The sequence below is a fragment of the Ammodytes marinus genome (assembly GCF_949987685.1).
Source record: "Ammodytes marinus genome assembly, chromosome: 19".
In the NCBI taxonomy this organism is placed as follows: Eukaryota; Metazoa; Chordata; class Actinopteri; order Uranoscopiformes; family Ammodytidae; genus Ammodytes; species Ammodytes marinus.
In genome coordinates, this window is record NC_137223.1 from 7,564,229 (window position 1) to 7,586,891 (window position 22,663).

Genomic DNA, 22,663 nt, shown 5'->3' on the forward strand with positions numbered 1-22,663 from the left:
AATAATAGCCTAGACCTAATCAAATCGCAATATAATAATGCATCATAAGAAACAAATATATACAACTACAAAACCTACATATTGTAAACAAGAATGATGGATCGTTTCTGATAAGGAAGTATTTTCCACCCCCAGTTTCCCATGTGCGTCTGAGCTACGTTTTTAGGACCCATATTTCGGTGCGGAGTGAGAGCTCTCTCCTCCCTACCGCCATCTCTGGCTGTGGTCTGCAGCAAGGCGAGTGCAGCAGCTCGGCCCTCTGTCCTGCCTTCAGTGACGAAGATGATTGTGACTACGCCGAAGCAAGTCGAATACGTATAAAAATCGCCAGCAACATTTTTAAACGTACTCTCAATTATTTTGCTTCGAAAACAAGAACCCGCAAAGCCGAGAGGTTCCCAGAAACGTCGAGAGAAACGGGTCCGGTGAGTGTTTTTTTCTTTCGGTTGCTGAAGGCCCCGATATCTGCAGCCGAAGAGCCCGCTAGTTTCAGGAAAAGGAGCGCAAGGGAGGGAGGCATTTCCTTCACCGCCATTTTGTGATAACAAGGAGCCGAAAACAGCCAAGAATCGCGTGCTGCCAGGCGGAACATAAAGAAAATATCGTAGCTTATCGCTGCACCTTTTTAAGCCTCTTTTATTCTGCTAGTGGATGCTAAATGTTATTAGCACCCAGGTGTTAACCTTGGTTAGCTGTTTCTATTCCACGCAGCTATCCATCGTTGCTGCCAGCCACACTAGCTTACTCCGGGCTCGACAGCTCTTATTAACTGGTAATGCTAGCTATTATTTGGTCGGTTAAGTTGCCAAACTGTTTTCGCTTCATTTGTTGGCCGGAAAGAGCAGCATTGTTAGGAATTTAGTAAAGTTGTCGTACTTGTCACATTTTTCTGAGCGTGAACACCTACGGCTAAAATATGATGTAGTCCCTTCAACACACGACACCCTGCTGACATTAATGATGATTTTTGTTTTCATTTTTACTTCCAGAGTTCACAATGACCAACGAGGAGCCTCTGCCCAAGAAGGTGATTGTCTTTTCTATTCTATATGTTGCATTTATCATGTGTCACGGGGCCCCCTTTGGTGTTTAAATGTGAGCTTACTGAATTGATGGGCTCCTCCGTCTAACCATCTTGTTTTTTTTTTCTTTCTACAGGTTCGCCTCAATGAATCTGACATGAAGACGCTCACCAGAGAGGAGCTGTGCACGAGGTAGATAACAACTCTACAAGTGGAGATCAATTATGTTGTGGTGGTGGTAGTTGTGATGATGGGCACTTGATCCACTTATGATGAGCTGCTGATGTTGACACAAACTCTGCTCCTCTCAGGTGGAAACAGCACGAGACATATGTCCAGGTCCTGGAGGCCAAATATGCAGATCTATGTTGTAAGTACACCTGCTGGTACATTGAATACAACCTGAATGGGATTTCTCCTACAAACACTATTTGCACGCCGTATTTGGCTGCTCACAAAAGTGATGTTTCTTCTGATGCATCTCTTTTGTTCGCCCTCCTGCCCTCTCTTCCATGCCTCAGCCAATGATGTAACGGGACTGAAGGAGTCGGAGGAAAAGCTCAAGCAGCAGCAGCAGGAGTCTGCACGCAGGGAGAACATCTTGGTCATGAGACTTGCCACCAAGGAGCAGGAAATGCAAGAGTGCACTGTAAGTATCTGTCTTCTCTCGCTCTCTCAATGATTTGGATTTGAGTATGGAAAACTATTCTGTGGCTGCTGCAAATCATTACTTATTATTTCTTAATTAACTAATGATTGATCTTGGGTTCAATGTCTGCTATTGAGAAAATGCTCATTACAAGGTGCCACATCCTAAACTTGCTTTCTTAGCCCAATAACTCTAATGAAAAAGAAATTCCTTTCATGTATCTATTATCTGACATAATTTCAGCACTATGTCATGCCTTGTATTCATTTAGTATCATAGCATATATGCTAAAGGTAAATAGTGTGGAGGAGGGAAGTTTTTGCTCTTATCAGACTGACAGCTCAGTGGATCACCCAGTGGCTTTATGGCAGCACATGCCATTCTCGCAGGGCAGCTGAGTTGAACACCGCGCACACACTGCCTGGTACATGTTGGAAAGGTTATAAACCACAGGAACCCATTGTCGTTTTCTGTTTAACCACAAAGCTTTATACGGTAGAAGGCAGGTTGTGTCTGATATTCTTAGCTGGCTGTTGTGATCTTGCTTTAGCTCTCATGGTCATATTTGCAAACAAGTTCTGTGGAAATTTGAGGTCGGCTTAGCTTTTACTTTTAACAGGTGAGTTCTTGTTTGTTTTGTTTTTTGGTCAGCCTTGACTGAAAGCTTTATGCGGGTTGAGTGCAGGAAAGCAGCTCGTATATGACAAGATTGTTATTGTAGAACTCGTATAGTTTTGATATTGATTTGAAAAGCGATGACTAAATCGTGCAACCAAGTATTTTGCAGTTATCTGAATTTAAATCTGGATACTGTTAATGTGATTGAGGGGATATATATTTAAAGGCATGGTGCATAAAAAGCGTGAGTCCACATCTATAGATCTCGCTTGTGACCCAATATATTCTCCTAAGGCTCAGAGTCAAAAAGCCATCTGATAATAAGGACTCATTCTAGTCGCAATCAAAAGTTCTCCTTTTATTAGGGATATACTCAATTCTGCCTTGTCAGTAACACCTGTTTGTTTTATCCTGCAGACCCAGATCCAGTACCTCAAGCAAGTCCAGCAGCCAAGTGCGGCCCAACTGCGGTCATCCATGGTGGACCCAGCCATCAACTTGTTTTTCCTCAAAATGAAGGCTGAACTAGAACAGACTAAAGACAAACTGGAGCAGGCCCAAAATGAACTGAGTGCCTGGAAATTTACACCTGATAGGTAAAGACAATCAAAATAACCTCCCTCCCCCCCAAAAAAGTCAAGACTTCCTCATGCCCCCCACCCTCACTCTCACTGCAGGCATGCAGGAACAATGGTGGGGGGGAAGGCTGACAAATGCTGTACTCACCACGAGACTCAGACTTTACAGAAAGCCAGTCACTGCAAAACAAAAACTGTGTTTGTACTCTTGCACTGTGCCAGCTACATATCACATAACGTAAAGTGAAAAAGACAGTATGGTCAGGTGACACTTGTGTTTCAGCTCTCTCCCCTCGTATCCCCTCACCGTCCAATGGGCCTGAAAGGAGTCCGGACTGTTCCTGAAGAGGTGGTCACTCACTTCCCAACACGGATCCGCCCTCCCCGCACCCTCAGCTCAAAGCAGACAGTTGACGTTAAAATAGGGGGGTCATGGTGGAGGGTGAGTCAGGCAGGGAGCATCCCTAGCCTAAAACAGCAATTGAACATTTTACAGACAATTCCCATACTTGGCTTATAAAGACATTTAACTGTGGATTACGCCACACACATACCCCTCTAGTCTGCTTGAGAAACATAGAGACTTGTTGGACAGTCAGGATACATTGCAGTAACATGAGGAAAGTTTCTAGGATTTAAAAGTAAGACTTTGGGGGGAAAGAGCCACTAGAAATGATCTTAAGACTGTGAACGGAGCCAGATCCTCGGTCCACTGAGGACTGTGGTTCAGGGATGAGGGTCCAGTCGCCTGTGTCTTTGAACATGGGCCCACTCACGGTAGAGTGTATTTACATGTTTTATTTTGTGACCTGTTTCTTTTTATTGGCATTTCATTTGATCTTTCTCTTGTTTCCCTGAAACAAACACTTACTGCAGTGTCTGTGTGTGCGTGTGAAAAGAAGAACCATGATTGGCCTGGATTGTTAACACTTGAATACATTTTTGCACTTCTATGAAGAATTAAGCTCTCGCTTAATTCTTCCTAGAATGCACACTGGAACACACTGCCGTAGGTGCACTGAGTCTTGTTTTCAAGTTGTGTATGCAAATGTCTTTAACAAGTCATGTTATGAGTTGATGAGAATGTATTTATTGTATTTCTGTATTTTTGTTATTGACCTCACAATCTCTCCCTCAGTCATTTACACTCATAGCTGATTACATTTTCTTTCGTGGCCCAGGGCTTCTAGCCCCTGTTTTCAGAATGATACGCATGTGGAGTCTGTAATGTCTTCCCTGTCTTTCACACATTAGTGAGACTGAGATTTGAGCCGGCAGTGTACCCACTGGCTTTTGAGGACATAAAGTATATGTCTATCCATTCCTCTAAAGAAATGGATAAATAAGATAACTTCTTAACTACTGAGAAGTGCAGTAAATATAATTAACAAAATAATGTGCAGTGCACAATTGTATCTTTCATGACACCAAGTAAGAACAACATGCTTTCTGAGCTGTTACGACTTTAATGAGTGCTTCTGCTTTTATATGGTGCAGCTGCTAAGTTATTTGCCATTGCTCTAAATATTTAATGTTCCTCTGGCCAGATGACTTCCGTAGGTATATTTAGATGAATAGATGACAGTTAATTATGGTTTTAATTAACATGTTTACTTGTCATTTGTTTGCAAATTTGGCTTTTTGATTAGGGCTTTTGTAAAGTATAACCACAGTAACTGCTAATGTAAAAAATAACAGGTGTGCTGGACTGTTGGAGTATTGCTTAACCTGTTGAGTTGAAATAGCAGCGCCTCAGGCTGTTTGACTTTACTGCTGAAACAATTGCTTCTGTGTATTTGAAGAGATGACTATACCAAACCAGTGCCTGGCTCTGCAGTGCACATTTCCTTCTTTGCTACTCAGTTAAAGGTTGATATTTAAATTGTAGGTTTTCTTGTAGTGTGTCTTTCCAATATTAATATGTGCCATTTTTATTCTAGCCCCTTTCTTCACACTGATGTAGCAAGTGCGGTTTGAACTTGAGAATTTGATAGTGGAAGAATTGCCACCGTTATTTTTAAAGCCTTCAATATGCAACATGGTAAATTAGGTTATTGTAACAGTGGATGCATAAGTTCCATAGAAATATGGGTTCAGGTAGATTTTTTTTTAAATGCTCTTAATTTAAATTGTTATCTATATACAAGAAACATTTACATTTATGCCCACAACAGATTTTTGTTGTGTTTTAATTTATGAATTTTTTTTTTATATTACATTGGGATAAAACGAGGATCCTGTTGTCACAAGAAAGTAATTTAGGGATGGCCAGGTTGAATAGTTTCAGTTAGTCCTTAGTTTGGGGGGTCAAGCTTTTAGGATAGATCAATGGCATCTCTTTGCCTGTTGTGTTTGTCTCCTGCTTCACTGTGTGATGTCAGACTTGTTTCACTTACAGCCAAACGGGGAAGAAACTGATGGCCAAGTGTCGAATGCTGATTCAGGAAAACCAGGAGTTGGGCAGGCAGCTGTCCCAGGGACGTATCGCCCAGCTGGAAGCTGAGTTGGCCCTGCAAAAGAAGTACAGCGAGGAACTCAAGAGCAGTCAAGATGGTAAAAACCCACCATCATTTTAACTTAACCAACTGGACTGCTTGTCATATTTACATCTTTTAACATGCTACGTTGACTTTTGGACTTTAATAATAATAATAATGGATAGGATTTATATAGCACTTTATTTCCTAAGGACTCAAAGCACTTACATGGTTCCATTCATTCACACAGTCATTTATTCTTTGTCCCTGATCCCCGTCTCCCACAGAGTTGAATGACTTTATCATCCAGCTAGACGAGGAAGTGGAGGGGATGCAAAGCACCATCCTGGTCCTGCAGCAGCAGTTGAAGGAGTCCAGGCAGCAGCTGTCTCAAACTGTGGGGGCGTTGGCCGGAGCAGGAGCCAGTAGGACATCACCCACGGCTCCCTGCTCGTCTGCTGAACCCTCCACCCAGCTAGAGCCAGCCAGCGTCACCTCTGAGCCAATGGGCAAAGACTACGGGAGGGTCTCCAATGGACCAAGCAACGGCAACTCATCCCAGAGGAGCGAGACCACTACGCCCAGCCTGTACCGCGAGGTCAGCAGCACCGAGGAAGACTTTCCCATGTCCCCCGTAGTGTCCAGCCCCGGTGAAGCTGAGACCAAACTGTCCAACCACTCTGAGGAGGCGTCAGGGGGTCAGACTGCTGCCGGCAGAGTGGGAGGACCCGTGGGATTCGGCTACGAGAGCGTGGACTCTCCGACGGGCAGCGAGACATCATTGACTCAGCACTCGAATGACACAGACTCCACCCCCGACCCCCATGAGGACAAGGCTGCCGTGGTGACCAAAGGCACCAGGACTGCAGGGTCACGGCACACTCAGAATGGCCTAGAATCCAACACGAGCGACAGCGCAGTTTTGTAATGTACTTTGACTTGTACTGTTTTTTTTCTTTTTTTATACAGTATACAAACAGGGCAACATTTGCATAGTCAGTAACACAGCGCTGCTGTCCAAGACGTTTTGTTTCCACCCTCCTCCCCTCGCCTGTCGTGATGCCTATTGTCACATTTGTGTTGCTAAACAGGGATATAACAGGTATGGGTTAATGTTAGATTTGAATTGAGTGGATGTATGATTTAAAACTAGTACGTTTCATTCTGCTGTTTATTTGAGCATTTGTTCGTTTGAGCCCTTGACACTGAAATCAGGCATCTGGTGTTGTAACTCATCGTCAAAAAGTCAGTAAAATCACTGAATTACAGTAGCTTTGCGATATTCAAGGTCATTTTTAGATGCTGGCCTGTGTTTTTTTTTTTTTTTTTAATGCAATTTTAATTTTTCATTGACAAAAAAATTCTGTTCAGAAGATTCTGTTGAATTGTGAGTAGTTTCTATGCGATGTTCATATTATTCTGACTTCAGTCCTTTTCATGTACTGACCAAATACCAATAAAGATTTTTAATACTATAGAGTGAAACCCATTCTTACTACCCATCAATCCATAAGTATGGGGACACATTACTTAAATAAGCTATTGGCTCAGCTAAAGCATAACTATTTAGAACTACTTCACTGGATCTTACAGCACCTCAAAGGTGCTTAATTAAAATAAAAGGTTTCAGTGCTGACGTCTGCGTTTTAAATCACACATCTCAGGAACTTAATGTGTGTGTCATAATGAGCATACTATGCATAATAAAGTTGGAAAGCTATGTATGTGTGTTACCTAGAATAAAAGTACATTGTCAATTTTAAATGAATATTAAATAGAGAATATTTATTGGGAGTCTTGGTAAAATGTTTGGCTGGGAACCATTACATTACTTTTTTTTTTAATAAATGGAGAAGTGTCATTGTAATGAATGTCCTCCTCCGAAACACACGGTGGCACTGTGGTGCATGTTCCCACCTTGCACACTTCCTATTCAGAGAGCAGGTCCGCCTATTTGACTGACTGACCCGTCTGACTGTCAGCAACAACAGAGCGCACAGTGCAGTGTGGACAGTCAGGACTCTGGAACTGCTCTTTTACGTCTCCGACTCAGTGCAGCCTCACCAGTCCATCAAAATGAACACCGAGCCTGTTGTCATCGTCTCTGCTGCTCGCACACCGATTGGTAAGAGTAAACCTCTCCCTGTAGATGCAAACACATTCATTCAAAACTGTTTTCTGCTCCAACATTGATAGTTACTGCGGCTCGTTGTCACTGGCCAAATTAACTAACGCGTGATTAAATGTAATATTACTTTGGCTCACGTTTTTCTTTGTTAAAGCCTATAGTCTTCAACATCCGTGTTATCATTTGTCTTGTTTAATTTGGTAAAGTGGCTGATGTCATTCAATCAAATACGCAAAGTGTTGCAGCGCTCTGATTGGTTCGCTCCAGTGTCCCGGAGTATTCTCTGGCCAGTGATTGGCTGGCTGGTCATAGTGCCACGAAACACGAGCGTCTTACCATTGGTCACCAGCATCGTCTGGTGTTTCAATGTTCATGTTGACTGAGCAGGTTGGGAAAACTGTCTTCTGAGATGTCATACCTTTTTAATAAGACAGCTTTTTCTTACTTTCACTTCAGTGAGCTAAATATAGCAACTTTATAGCAAGGAAGTAAAATGTATTTATATAGCATGTTTCTGAGATCGGCTACACTTCAACTAAATCAATGCATACCCATTATGACTAAATAAAACTAAGCAATGTTGGGTTTAGAACCGAGTTATAATCGTAGGCCTACCCACAGTGTTCACAGAACACATGGGCAGTCTCAAAGTTCAGGGCCATAACCTCAAAATCTCTGTTTCCTTACTTTTGACCAATGAGCTCTTATCAGAAAACCTTGGAGACCTAGGCTACTGGTGGTGACACAGGGCTGAATCTCTAATGTTGACAATGCAGAGCTCTAAAAATGTCCAAAAGCTTTGCAGAAGTAGGCCTGCTGTCATTTCTGGACCACCAATAATATTTATCACAGTTTATGACACAATTGACCTACAAGGAGCAAATATTCCTGTTAAAAAAAAACGTAACAGGAATTAATCAACAATTCACATGCTCGTAAAGTCCCTGGTTAGAAGTGACACCTGAATTATATGAAACATATCACGTTGTTGTAATCCTTCATGATTTATAACAGGTTTGTTTTTGACAATTTCCTCAGCACATATAGAACGTTTTACTATTGCAGTATTTAGTTGCATTAATGATTTAGATGAAAAGTTTGTGCAAAGGCGATGTTTTCAAATCACTTATGCTCAAAAACCCAACCAGATCTCATGTACAAACCTAAATAATTGATGCTGTGAATGAATTCAGTTCAATATAGGACTTCCCTTTGACACAGACGTTGATAGTTATTTGGGTCGAGTTACCACAGAAAAGCAGGCAGCACGAATCTCCTCTCCAAATTAAAATGGTGGACAAATGATGCTCCATTGCTCAGCCCCTGCACTGCAATGTTTCTGATCTTCTCCCCGTTTTCCTGCACAGGGGCCTTGAACGGTGCTCTGTCCACTGTGCCTCTGCAAGACCTGTGTTCAGTGGTGATCAAGGATGTCCTGAAGCGGGCTGGTGTGAAGCCAGAAGAGGTCTCAGAGGTCATCATGGGACACGTCCTAACAGCAGGTGAAAGCTCAGGATATTTCTTCGGTGAAAAGTGTGACAGAGATCCCCCATAGACATGTGTTGTGTTTATCAGTCGGTGACGTTAACCTCTATTGTTTGTTTTTTTAATCCCTTTTTGGCCTTAAGGTCATGGCCAGAACCCGGCACGTCAGGCCAGCGTCGGGGCAGGTATCCCCTACCCTGTCCCGGCCTGGAGCTGCCAGATGGTGTGTGGCTCTGGGATGAAAGCTGTGTGTCTGGGAGTTCAGTCCATCCAGTCCGGAGAGTCGGTTGTGGTGGTGGCAGGGGGCATGGAGAGTATGAGCAGGGTAGGTTATGGCACAATGTGTGACGGAGAGGAATAGGAAATTGCAACAGGATCATTATTTTTGATAAGGGTGTGTGTGGGAATGTTTTTTGAAAGCCTATGGTATATACAGTATGTGGCTGGGTATATGGATCCTCAATATGTTTTGTGGTGGGTGTCGACAACTGTCAAGTACTAAAAGCTGCTATCAAATGTTTTGTTCAGATATAATATTGTTTCCCTTTTTAATTGATTAGATAACACCTGAAACATGGGTCTTGTAGTAGAGTAAAACAATAAATATATGGAAAACATGAACATTTAGTCAGTTATATTTAAAATGTAAGTATATTATATTAGTATCAGCACCACAATGTGCACAATCTAAATGGCTCTAGTATAATGGCAATTGATAATGCTTATCAAATCTCACAGGCAGCATTCATCACATTGAGATTGGTGGCTCTGACTTTGTTAAAAAATAAAGGGCAATTTGGGATACAGAAAGGTTTCCTGCATAAAGCCCAATGTTTTCTAGCAGCCCCTCAGGGGGTTAGAAATGTGATATTTCCTTGATGTCTAATGTATCTTTTTCCCCCCTGGTTCCCCCAAAGGCTCCTCACACAGTGCAAATGAGAGCGGGTGTGAAGATGGGCGATGCCACCCTGCAGGACTCCATGGTGGCCGACGGCCTGACAGACGCCTTCCACGGCTACCACATGGGGATCACAGGTGTGCATGACAGTCAGGGAAGATACCTTGTAACACATCTTGAAATTCTAAGTATTTTTTTTTGCTGTGAGAAATCTGAATGAATATATCTGATCAGCTGAGAACGTGGCAGAGAAGTGGGGAGTCAGTCGAGAGGAGCAGGACCGGTTTGCCGTTAATTCCCAGAACAAAACGGAGGCCGCGCAGAAAGCAGGACATTTTGACAAAGAGGTTGTCCCGGTCATGGTGCCCTCCAGAAAAGGCAAGGAATTGGTTTAGTGATTAAGTCTTCTATTTAAGCAAAGTTGTCTCCTCAGTCCTTGGTGTGCGTGCGCTGTAACATTTGTCTGACACCTCCAGGTCCGGTGGAGGTGAAGGCGGATGAGTTTCCTCGCCACGGCAGCAGCATGGAGGGCATGTCCAAACTCAGACCCTGCTTTGTTAAAAGCAGCAGTGGCACTGTCACCGCTGGAAACGCCTCAGGTTCGATAGTGGGGCTTTTTACATAGGCGATGTTACCTACACTTTCCAGTATCCAATCATGTCTGCTGTACCTTTTTACTGACAGGTTTTGATCAACTTAATGTAAAAGAAGTTGTGTTCTGTTAGGTATTAATGATGGAGCAGCAGCAACTGTCCTAATGAGCCAATCGGAGGCTGTGAAGCGTGGACTTAAACCCATGGCCAGAATCGTATCTTCGGCTCAAGTTGGCCTTGACCCGTCTATCATGGGATCTGGACCTATACCGGCCATCAGGAAAGCGGTGAGAATTCAGAAGCACTTTAATGTTACAATAGTTGAGAACATGCTTGTTTATATTCATCATTACTTTCCTTCTCGTCTCGTTTGATGTTCACCGATAGGTTGAGAAAGCAGGCTGGCAGCTGGACCAAGTGGACTTATTTGAAGTCAATGAAGCATTTGCTGCCCAGTCTATAGCTGTGGTTAAAGAGCTTGGCCTAAACGCAGACAAGGTACAGACATGGTTTATAATTAACCCAGCAGTTTATCATTAGTTAAATTTTCAATCTAGGGTCAATTTTACCCAAAAATTGTTTCATGTACAACATAGTTAGACCTGATGCATTTGCTTTTTGTCTTCTCAGGTGAATATTAGTGGTGGTGCCATTTCTCTGGGCCATCCCATTGGTATGTCTGGCTGCAGAGTGCTAGTGACATTGTTGCACGCGCTCCAGAGGACCGGAGGCCGTAAAGGTGTGGCGTCTCTCTGCATTGGAGGAGGGATGGGCATCGCCATGTGCGTGGAGAGGGTGTAGATCGGACAACAAACTAATGCTGCTTCTCCAATTGCACCCGATCATGTTTCAAAAGGGATAAGGGACAATGAACTCAATTGTTTACACTGCAGGAATAGACATGTGTTCTTCCAATCAATTTACTTGAGGAAAATGTGATACGAGTACATGATTGGATTGTTGGATGTTGTCCAAAAAAGCTTGGCATTCTCACTGTGAACTTCATTTAAATCCACCTTTCCTCAGGTTCCCACTTTGTAGCATGTGGCTAAATGTTAGAGGATTTAAGACGTCTAGATAATGTAAATCTTAATGTATACCTTAATGTATACCAACAGCTTAACAAACCAGAAGTGACTAGATGTGCTAAATAGGCACCATGTAGTTAGTAATTGTTAGCAAGCATACATATTTAGAGTAGACATTTTCCTTTTAAATGAGCTGCTTTCAGGTACATGTAACACTGAGTGAAGTGAAATCAAACTGCAAAGCTTTTAGATCCAAGACAACCCATACCTTTTGATATAGGGCATTTTTAACTTATGTAATTTGTTTGCTTAATTGTTTCAATCACTTAATAGATTTGACTAACATTCCATCCATTTAGCATATCGACTGCAGACAGCAAGCCTTGCAACACAGAAAAGTGCCATAAGGTTATCTATGCCTTCTCTTACCATTGTGCTTCCTATACAAAGCCAGATGTTGTGAAAGTTTACTGTAAACTCTTGTTCTACATATTAATAAAGAAATATACGCCATAGTCAAACTTCTTTGAAATGTGTCTGCGAAAGCCTTCACAATAACAGGGAGCCAATCTGAATTAACAAATCAACGGTGATTTACAGCCATTGGAGCTTTATTAAGTGTCCAAAAAAAAAGTCACGTACAGTTCCTCAGAGCGAGGGGGTGGGAGAACAGTAACAAGCAAAGTGCAAGGCCTACACTAGAGCAACAGCCACGAAGAGCTCCTTATGTATAAATACAGACAATGAACCTATCTGGACCAATCGCAGCCTTAGTTTTAACCATCCAGAGATCCAGATCGCACGGCATCCTGGTACGACTGGCCGCCCTCCTTCGGCTCTGGGAACAGTTTGATGAGGTCGTCAATACGGAGGATGGTGATGGCGGCTTCTGTGGCAAACTTGAGGCTCTTTGTTTTGACCATGGTGGGCTCGTACACCCCAGCCGCACGGTTGTCTCTAGGCTTGCCGGCCACCAGATCCAGACCAATCCTATGACAGAAAAAAATACTTTTATACTGCATGTTCTACTTGAATGCAAAAACGTACTCTCAATGGTGGATCTTGCTATTGTTCGTCTTATAATACCTGATTTTTTTCATTTTGCTTCAACTTTGAAGGTTGCTACTATTTATTATTTATAGTTCTGACGATGTTCTTGATTTATACACAAACAGTGAAAAAAGGGATTGCTTGTCCAACCAAGAACCCAAAACTCAAAAGTGATTAACTCAGCATTAAGAATTCAATAACAAGTCAACTAAATCTATAATGCCACTTCAGTGAATGAAAACATCCCACCGGTAATTTGTCAATAGACGTAACCGTTTCATGACTGGCGTTTTAAGTCAACACTCACCACTTGAGATTCTTGCGTTCAGGATTAACCTGAGCCTCATTGTGGAAGGCCCGGAGCTTGGCCACCAGATCAGTGGAGTCCTGTGCTGCGTTCACAGCCAGCGTCTTGGGGATGACGAGGAGAGAACGAGCAAACTCTGCAATAGCCAGCTGCTCTCGGGAACCCTGAACAAAAAAACAAAGAAAAATTGTGTTACAAACAGCACTAATCTCCTGGCAAACCATATCTTTAAAATGGAACCACCCAATGCCCAGATACCCAACAGTGTGCTCAAATACATTTATCATTAGAATTTGGCTCACCATGCTGGTAGCATAATTCTCGAGGTAGATGGACAGAGCTGCCTCAACAGCACCACCTCCTGGGACTACAGACTTGGACTCCAGGACCCTCTTGACCACACAGAGGGCGTCATGCAGAGAGCGCTCCATCTCGTCACACATGAAGTCGTTGGCCCCACGCAGAACGATGGATGCTGATGTGCGTGCTTTGGTACTGAGGGGATTGAAAGTTACGAGACATCAGACATGTGGCTTATGTCTTTATGCACTTTAGAAAGTATCTGAAAACAAACAAATGGCAGTCCTACTAAGATTATAAAAATCGGAAACTTTTTCCCCTTTCTTTGAAATAAACAGTTGACGCAGCTCTTGGATGTCTGACTTGATTCAAAAATTTTAATCTTTCATTGAAATTGTCTGTCAAATTATTTGGTGGGGTACACAGAAAGTTAGCCACACCTTCAGACCATGACAGTGTTATTCTACCCCATTAGCATAGCCGCTCCATTCATGGTGCTGTGAGTGGAAGGTACTTAAAATGGGGTTGCGAATTCAAAACTACTGAGGTTGACCTATTGAGATTATAAAAATCTAAATCTTTTTCATCCACTGTTTATTACAACCCCTGCCAGAACTACAGGTGAGGTATAATTACATGCACTGACATGTTCTTACCCTACATTGCTACTAAAAAAATTAATTGCTTAGATTGAGAGTATAAAACATTGCTACATATAGTTGTAGTTCTTACTTCTTGACAAGAATGAGCTCATCATCGCAGATGCGTTCCTGCACAACCTCCTCAGCCTGTCCGAGCATAGTGGGCTCAAACGTCTCCTCTCCCTCCAGATTGGTCAGAGAGGGGCACATGGTGGCTGAGAATGGACACACAAACTAATGTCAACTATTTCGTCATCTAAATCACCAAATATGGGGGCTCAACCAAGACATTTAAAAATGTTACACTGATGTGAAGACTGATTACACAAAAGCCAATCAACACAAACTTCAATGTCTTTCCAGCCTACCTCCTGTTGCCTTGGCGATGCGTTTAAGGTCCCTCTTGAGAACCCTTCTCACTGCCATGGCTCCTACATCCACAAAGTACTTAAGACACATGTCATCAATGCCACCGGTGGTCAGGATAACGTTGGCGCCTGATGCCAAAATCTTTTGGATCCTCTCCTTGGTGATATCAGATTCCCTAAAGCAGCCATATCAACAGTTTAGTCAGTTTCACCGGTAACATTTAGATTAAATACCAAATATAATACAAAATTATCCAGCCCAAAGTACTGTTGCAACAGCAGATTAAGGCTGATGCCTTGACCCGGGTTGAGGATCATTTATCCCACGCGTATCACTGTGTAAACTATTGGTTCAGCTTCACAGCAAATTTAAATTGGAATATTCTTAGCAATGTTTTTGTTGCAGTGCTATGAGGAGAACAATAGCATCTACCTTTGTCTGATCTGGTCAAGCTTCTCTGGGTCGTTGATAATGACTTGCACTCCCATCTTCATCTTGGTCTTCTGCAGGCTGAAGTCCAGGCAAGCAATCTTGGCATTAAGGATCCGCTTAACCATGCCTTTGTAAAAAAAACACATAACCACATGTTTAACAGGGGAAACTCCTGATAATAAATTAAATTGACTGCAGCATAAAACTCACCACATATAAAGAATCAAGTGATTTTATTTTTGAGCATTATTCCACTGTTTGGCTAGAAAAGTGGCGACACAGTTAATAAATGACTGTGTCTACATCCCTTTCAAAGCCAGTTTACTTTCCCCATCGATTTCACTGCATACGCTATAGATGAGACATCGCAGCAAACTTAAATGGGTGTTTTAATAAGATGTGGTGGTAATGTATGAGGCATTAATACACAATGTGGACAAGTATATCATCACACTTTAAATTTTTAAATACCTTGTGAGCCAACTGTGCAGTTCAGTGCATATCCGTTAACCAAGAAGCTCTCTTTCTGGCTGCGGCCATGGGCTTTGAGCACATTGACAGAGTTGATGGGATATTTGGCCACGCCCTTGTTGTCCATAAACTTCACAGCCAGGGCACCATCCACCACCATGTTAGCAAAGAAGTCTGCATCACTGAGGGCTTGAGGTTAAGGCAAACAAGAGCATGGCTCACAAACACAAAATGTTCACAATTGTGCTCACTCCCTGCAACTCAAGATGACATAGAAAAGATGACTCTTAAATCCAAGCAAAACTATGCAGAGTAAAGTGAAAGGATACGTTCCAATGATTTTGGAGGACATGGAAGTCTTGGCTGCATTGATTAAGCACTCTCTGCCAAGGTCTTCTGTTCCAATAGTGAGATTCTCATTAATGTAGCGAACTGCCTCCCTGGAAGATGATGAGAAAAAATCAAAATCTGAACCGATCGGAAGCACCCAGAAGTAAATTAAAAGTTGGCCTGAATGGCAGCATCTTACTTGCAAGCCAGACGATATCCACTGATGACTGACGTAGGGTGAATCTTTTGCTTCACCAGCTCATCTGCACTCTTCAGCAGTTCTGCAGCAAGAATCACCTAAGACAACAAAGGGATGCTGCATGATAAACAAACTGAGACTGGCTTCATATCCCGATTCCAAACAGAATACTTTGTTACACAACCAATAAAAATAACATGTAACAACTTTCATATTGTGCCATCGTTTCATTAGGGGTGGCAGAAATTAGGCTGCTCGACCCCTTCAGACACTGACGGACAGTTCCTCTCTCCTGTTAGCATAGCCAGTTAGCCACGCATCCGTAATGAAAGGCAGATGCGCGGTACTAAAACAGGACTCATGCATTTACCAAGAAATGCATGTCAACAAGCAGTTACCAAGCAAAAAATATTACTCCTGTGAGAGTACTGGGAGCTGGTAGCACTCTACTTCTACGCTCTGGCACCATGTTGGCGCAGCTGTAGACCTCCACTCACCACAGACGTGGTCCCATCTCCGACCTCCTTGTCCTGCAGTTCAGCCAGCTCACACAGGACCTTGGCAGCTGGGTGCTCCACCTCCAGCAGCTTCAGGATGGTCGCTCCATCATTAGTGATGGTCACGTCCTGTCAATACATTCACGAGAGAAATGAGCAAATTGAGGGCTATACTGATACTGGTATAAAATAAACAGCATAGAAGAATGACTATATACAATTTAATGTAACACTGACCCCGATGTCGTCCACCAACATCTTGTCGAGCCCGACGGGTCCAAGGGAGCTCTTGACAATGTTCGCAATGGATGCTGCGGCCATGACTGAAAAAGAAACACTAAATTACTTTACCCTTTCATTGAAATAAGCAGATGACGCAGCTCTTGAATGTCTGACTTCATTCAAAATTGTAAATCTTCCATTGAAATGTAAGTCATCTTATTTGGTGGGGTACACAGTAAGTTAGCCACACCTTCAGACAATGACAGTGTTATTCTACCCCATTAGCATAGCCGTCCATTCATGGTGCTGTGAGTGGAAGGTACTTAAATGGGGTTACGACTTCATAACTACTGAAGTTGGCGTACTGCGGTTATTGAATGAATAATGTCAGATTAAAGTTATCTGCAGTATTTAATCGAATGTACGTAGACGTTAGCTAGCATTAGCATTAGCCACACGTGTGATGCAGGCAGTACATTCAATTCATTCTCTTGTCGTCCACTCGTGACGCAGAGAAAATACTCGAACGGTAAATGAAACACGGAGAAAAGCGGCGAATTAACTCACCATTTTGAGAGCGAACAGTCTCGCCAGATGTTCTCTGGCCGAGCACGTTTAAGGGACCCTCCAGTAAAGACATTTTGGACCGCTACACAACCGAGAAGAAAGGAAGTGCGCAGTGCACTATGGGTAAACCGGCATTAAGCAGAAGGTTCGAGAAGTAAAATCATAAAAATAAAAGCGGATATTCCCATATAAGGGCTTTTATTATGTAGTGCAACTTCACGTTTATAATAAAATTACACACCAGCCAGAAATCTTCAAAAATCTGAAAGGAAAGTTTTGTCAGACTATTCCTTATGAACTGCATTTCCCGGCATGCACCAGTATTTTTGTTTCTAGTCAGTGCGCCCTCTGCTGTCGATTAGATAGGCCTACATGTGTAGAAAAAAAGCCAAGGGAGTAGTGTATTTTATAGTTTCACATAAAATATACTCAGCTAATTATCTTGTTGCTAAATGTAGGCTACAGACATTGATGCTTCCTGCACCTTTTGAAATAATAATAATAATAATTCGTGCCTTTTCTCAAAGAACTAAGCTCTCTACTTAAATCAAATAACTGAGTGAGACATTTTTGTTTTGTTGTATGTTGTAATGTTCTATTGTTGTAATGTAATTGACCTGTATTATTATTGTTCTTTTTAATTTACTTATATATATATATATATATATATATATATATATATATATATATGTGTATATTTTATTATCATATAAGCAAATTGTTTGTGCTGTTTCTCCTCAACTGACCTAGTTTTTATTTTGTCATGTATTTTTTCTCCTTTTAATAGCCTATTTAAAGGTATTGTTCTTGTTTGTTTGTTTTCAAGAATATTGTTAACACTTTTATTGTCAGAACTGAGCTTCTCACCTACCAGAATACATTACAAAAAAAAAGACTGTTCAGAAATGAACTGAAGAAAAAGATACGGAATTATGATACTGTGTAACCCTTCAGATAGCATTGATTAGTTTATTTTTCAAATCTTCAAATCTTGTTCACAATTCTTTAGAAAACAAATGTAGGCTAGCAAATGTGAGGGGAACTTAAAAACAACAACAATTATTGTGTTTACATTCTAAAAAATTAATATTGGTGGATTTTGTCATAGTTTGTAAATGTAGATATTGTATTTGGCTTCAAAAATCTATTATTGGTCTAGCTATACTTTCTTAAGGTCAAAACTGATTTATTTTTTTCAAAAATAAATAAATTGCAGGCGGACATAGTTTCTTGATATTTTCCAAAAATTAAGAACCACTTTGTCAGTATTGTGTTGAGACTTCAAGGGAGTGTGACGTTATACATATTATATCTTGCACTATATTTATAATATAAACCGATATCCCTTTTATGCGGTAAGAGAAATCTGCATGTTTTATCAAAACATAAGCAAATCTAAAATCTGCATCCATCTGAATACAGTGCTGTTTCAAAGTTTGTGAACCCCTTGAGCATTTTGGAATTTTATTGTGTTTAACCATTATTAATTCATCTTGATCAATACCAGTATTTTTTTATATGAAATAACAGACGTTTGTTTATCAATTCAACATTTTTCTTTTCCAGAAATCAATTGTTAAAAGAGATAAAACAAATTATTTGCCAACTGTTGTATCTGCAAAAGTTTGTGAACCCTGAGCTGCATTGCTTAAATTGAGCAGGTAAAAACAATCAGGTGGGCCAAACTGATTGATGAAATAGACCAATGTAATGAGAGATCTTTAGGGAAGAAATTGGGTGGCACTAGATAAAACAGATCAAACCAGGTCAGTTTAGGCTCACCAAAGTGAACCCATACAGGTCAGACATGCCAAAAGGGAAAACAATCTCAGAGGATCTCATGAATAGAGTTGTGATGCTGCACATTTGTCTGGGGACAGCTATAAATTAATTTAAAAAAAAGTTTGAGCTCCATCGGTCCACCGTGAGGCAGATCATCAAATGGAGAGCTTTAAGAGTGACTGAACATCTGCCTAGAAGTGGACTTCCTTCAGAAATATCCACAAGCACCACAAAAAAGTGATTTTTCAGTTAAAAGCCAACCCAAACATTACATCTAGTGATTTGCACTAGCATCTGGGACAGATGTGCATGGTTCCACAATAAGGAGAACACACAGTCAACATGGCTTTCATGGGAAGGTTGCTGAAGAAGCCTCTGCTCTCAAAAAAGAACAAAACTGCTTGTCACAACTTTGCGAGAGAGCACCTGGAGATACCTGAAAAATTATTCTGTGGACAGATTAGTCCAAAATTGAACTGTTTGGTCATAACCAAAACCGCCATGTTTGGGCAAAAACGCAACTCTGCCTACCACCAGAAGAACCATCTCCCAAGTGAAGAATGGTGGTGGCAAATGGTCTGCAAATCTCCAGATGTAATGTTTGGGTTGGCTTTTACAAAAAAAAAATCCCTTTTCTTGTGGCGCTTGAGGATATTTTTGAAGGAAGTCCACTTCTAGGCAGATGTTAAGTAATTATTAAAGCTCTCCATTTGTAGATGATTTGCCTCACGGTGGACCGATGGAGCTCAAACTTTTTTATATGAATTTATAGCTGTCCCCAGACAAATGTGCAACATCATAACTCTATTCCTGAGATCCTCTGAGATTTTTTTCCCCTTTTAGCATGTCTGAGCTGTATGGGTTCACTTTGGTGAGCCTAAACTGACTTGGTTTTTTCTTTGTTTTACCTTGTGCCACCCAATTTCTTCCCTAAAGATCTCTCATTACATTGGTCTATTTCATCAATCAGTTTGGCCCACCTGATTGTTTTTACCTGCTCGATTTAAGCAATGCAGCTCAGGGTTCACAAACTTTTGCAGATACAACAGTTGGCAAATCATTTGTTTTATCTCTTATAACAATTGATTTCTGGAAAAGAAAAATGTTGAATTGATAAAAAAACATCTGTTATTTCCTATAAAAAATACTGGTATTGATAAAAATGAATTAATAATGGTTAAACACAATAAAATTCCAAAATGCTCAAGGGGTTCACAAACTTTGAAACAGCACTGTATGTATCTCTGCTTGTGTTGGATATCTCACAATTGTCTATGAAAGAAAAAGTAATGAATCCTTTAGTTTCTACAGTATGAACATGACCTCTAAATGGTAATCGGCTGCTGTCCAGCCATATTCAGTGTGGAGACATATTCATTCAATGACAATCTGGAAACACACAGGGATGGGTTTAATCTGAATTTATTACCTCCAATACATTGTTGTGTTGAGCAATGACAACTAGGCAGTTAAAAAAATACAGTACATTTAACTTAAACATTAAAGCATTATAAAGCATACATATGGCATACAAGAATAACTTTTCCTAAAATGTACATCTTTACAAAGTGTTTAAAAATAAAAAGACAGAAAAAGTGCAAAACAGAGTCAATGAAGACTGACCATCCCCACCAGTGAAACAGAGGACAAAAATGTACGATAAAAAAAATACATACTTCATATTCCTAACTTGGTGTTTTGATGTACATTTCCTGAAATGAACAGTAGGCCGTGATTTTGTGCTTTTCAACTTTTCACGTGTTATTGTGATTTGGAACATTTACTTTATTAAAAATAAATAGAGTCCTATGGTTTCTTATAGATCTAAAAATATCAACATCTTCTCTTGATTTGAAAGCGTTATACCCTATTGATGACAAAGGTGGTAGGTAGAGTGAGATACAATAGCTTCACAAAGACCTACAGGTCTAAGTCTTACTTAACCTACTGGATCTTGTAATAGCCGACATGTTTTCTTTAAAGTTGCATCCTCTTTGTTACAATTACTGCTAAAAAAGCTTTTTAAAAGTGACAATCTAGCCTGAGTAGCAAATCTGGAGATCGCAAAGTTAAACAGCTGTTTGTTCTGTACAACAGTTTATTGGTACAAGTCGTCCAGAAGAATTCCAATGACTCCAATAATCTCTACAGGTCTCACGTCTAAAGCAATATGAGAGTTGGAATTTATTAAAATAATTGAGAATTTTCTGCTTTTACCACTTATTGCTTACTTTTCTCTCATCAGATCTCTTTGACATGAAACTGTTTGAACCTGGAAGTGCTAACGCGGCTCACATTCGGACTTTGATGTGGCATTTTGATTATTATTAGTAACCTATCATTGCCCCTGTAACAGAGAGTTTATCTGTTCAGAAAGACATATGTCTGCAATCAAAGAAAACTTCTGATCTATTATAGGAGAGAAGTTTTAAGTTTGTTTTTTATAAGCAAAACAAGCTGTGTACACAACATTGACATTGCATCACCTTGGAGTTGATATGTTGAAATTGTAAGCATACAGCCTACAGACGTAGAGCAAAATTGGTATTAAGGGGTTTTAGCAGTTTGCTATTGCAAGTCAAATATTAATTTCTCTTTAGCTGTTTTTGGTATCCAACAACTCCTGATGGAATAACCTGCCTCTTTACCTGCTGACTGTTACACCATGTTCACCAGCTAGTTGCTTATTGTCGGATGGGAGAGTAATGTAAAGTAAGTTAAGCCAGATCGGTGCATTCCTAGTCATCACTATCAAAAATACTAGTTAGAAACTATCATTCCCATATCTAAATGTTTTGTGTTACCTATGGCAGCGCCTCATTGTTTCTTCTATTCTAAGATGGCCGCCAAATCTTTCTGCTTCTTCTCAACTCTGGCCCGACTACATGCTCCATCTCCAGGGTCCATGCTCCTCATGCGCAGCGGCTGGTTGGCTTTCTTGATCTTCTGGCTATACTGCCGTGCCATCAAGAAAACACGGTTCTTTGATTTTTCAATCTGTTCATGGTCCACAGACTCACCCAGCAGGAGAGAGGAGGAGGCCAGAGGGGAGTCCAGACCTGCCAGCTCCCCAGGAAAAAAGCTATGAAGGTCCTTGTGGGGAGGATCCCTCTGAGGGGCCACAATACTGTCACTCTCTTGTTTTAGTTTGTGGCCTTCATTCATTCCTTTGAGCTCTGTCGAAGGAGGCTCCCTGAAACAGACGGTATCATAGATGTTCTCCTCTACTATCTCGAGCTCACATGTCCCAAATTGCTTTGAATTGTTTCCATTTGAAGAACATTCTGAGTCTGGAGGTTCCTCCGTCACGTTAGGTGTCCTGAGAAGCGGCGGGTGGTGACTTCCATCCCTCACTAGGGATTCTCTGGCTCTCTGTGGGAAAGGAAATGAAGAACTTGTTATTATGCACATACTGTAGTTTAGGCTATTTTTTTTTTTATAATATATTTTTTATTGTCACAGGGCAATTTATAACACCCAAAGGGGGAATCGTTGCGTACACTCAGTATACAGTATATCTACATGTATACACACATATATACGCCTACATAGATACATATATATACATACACATACATATACATGCATACACATATATATATATATATATACACATATACATATATACACATACATATATACACACACACACACACATATCCACATACATACAGATCTTCCCAATGTATTATTCAGATTCACACCGTAGATGTTTCCGTAGAAGAAACATAATATATGTTAAAAGAGATTATAATAAATCAAATGTCAGTACACGGTCAAGGCTCTCTGCAGACTGGCATGTCAACAGTAAACCCCTTAGTACACACACGTCATGGACAGTTATTGGGTCATAAGAAGACATTCTCTGATCCCAACAAAAGAAAAAACAGCTAGAAGACAAGAATCTCGGAATCATCGACTCAACCCCTAATATACTCTAACTCACCAATGCATGCATATCATTTCCTGCAACGTTTTTTTTCCCCTTTCCCCTCCCCCTCTTTAAACAATTAACACAAT

General features: G+C 41.0%; 3 protein-coding genes across 3 annotated transcripts; 2 read left to right on the forward strand and 1 right to left on the reverse strand.

Annotated features, from left to right (window-relative positions):
- Window positions 1-231: 231 nt before the first annotated feature.
- On the forward strand, window positions 232-6,819 carry wtap (WT1 associated protein). Its single transcript, XM_080048290.1, has 8 exons — window positions 232-425; window positions 990-1,027; window positions 1,159-1,214; window positions 1,334-1,392; window positions 1,544-1,671; window positions 2,707-2,885; window positions 5,266-5,420; window positions 5,632-6,819. The coding sequence occupies exons 2-8, from the start codon at window positions 998-1,000 to the stop codon at window positions 6,270-6,272; spliced, it is 1,248 nt and encodes a 415-aa protein (XP_079904416.1). The 5' UTR covers window positions 232-425; window positions 990-997; the 3' UTR covers window positions 6,273-6,819.
- A 491-nt stretch (window positions 6,820-7,310) lies between these two features.
- acat2 (acetyl-CoA acetyltransferase 2) lies at window positions 7,311-11,920 on the forward strand. Its single transcript, XM_080048348.1, has 9 exons — window positions 7,311-7,469; window positions 8,840-8,974; window positions 9,101-9,282; window positions 9,875-9,992; window positions 10,090-10,233; window positions 10,332-10,454; window positions 10,581-10,735; window positions 10,836-10,946; window positions 11,079-11,920. The coding sequence occupies exons 1-9, from the start codon at window positions 7,421-7,423 to the stop codon at window positions 11,247-11,249; spliced, it is 1,188 nt and encodes a 395-aa protein (XP_079904474.1). The 5' UTR covers window positions 7,311-7,420; the 3' UTR covers window positions 11,250-11,920.
- A 127-nt stretch (window positions 11,921-12,047) lies between these two features.
- tcp1 (t-complex 1) lies at window positions 12,048-16,984 on the reverse strand. Its single transcript, XM_080048347.1, has 12 exons — window positions 16,862-16,984; window positions 16,310-16,395; window positions 16,073-16,201; window positions 15,576-15,673; window positions 15,376-15,486; window positions 15,047-15,228; window positions 14,576-14,702; window positions 14,143-14,318; window positions 13,866-13,989; window positions 13,136-13,328; window positions 12,834-12,997; window positions 12,048-12,466 (listed from the first exon to the last, which is right to left on the reverse strand). Exons 1-12 carry the CDS (start codon window positions 16,932-16,934, stop codon window positions 12,253-12,255), a joined length of 1,677 nt encoding a protein of 558 aa, XP_079904473.1. The 5' UTR covers window positions 16,935-16,984; the 3' UTR covers window positions 12,048-12,252.
- Between the last annotated feature and the right edge of the window lie 5,679 nt (window positions 16,985-22,663).

Excerpts from the sequence above, each read along its gene's own strand:
- wtap (XM_080048290.1), top strand. The coding sequence starts at position 998 with ATGACCAACGAGGAGCCTCTGCCCAAGAAG. Across the intron at positions 1,028-1,158 it reads AGGAGCCTCTGCCCAAGAAG|GTTCGCCTCAATGAATCTGA; the intron begins GTGATTGTCTTT and ends TTCTTTCTACAG. Across the intron at positions 1,393-1,543 it reads CAAATATGCAGATCTATGTT|CCAATGATGTAACGGGACTG; the intron begins GTAAGTACACCT and ends TCCATGCCTCAG.
- acat2 (XM_080048348.1), top strand. The coding sequence starts at position 7,421 with ATGAACACCGAGCCTGTTGTCATCGTCTCTGCTGCTCGCACACCGATT. Across the intron at positions 7,470-8,839 it reads TGCTGCTCGCACACCGATTG|GGGCCTTGAACGGTGCTCTG; the intron begins GTAAGAGTAAAC and ends TTTCCTGCACAG. Across the intron at positions 9,283-9,874 it reads GCATGGAGAGTATGAGCAGG|GCTCCTCACACAGTGCAAAT; the intron begins GTAGGTTATGGC and ends GTTCCCCCAAAG.
- tcp1 (XM_080048347.1), bottom strand. The coding sequence starts at position 16,934 with ATGTCTTTACTGGAGGGTCCCTTAAACGTGCTCGGCCAGAGAACATCT. Across the intron at positions 14,319-14,575 it reads CTTGACCAGATCAGACAAAG|GGAATCTGATATCACCAAGG; the intron begins GTAGATGCTATT and ends TGGCTGCTTTAG. Across the intron at positions 13,990-14,142 it reads CATCGCCAAGGCAACAGGAG|CCACCATGTGCCCCTCTCTG; the intron begins GTAGGCTGGAAA and ends GTCCATTCTCAG.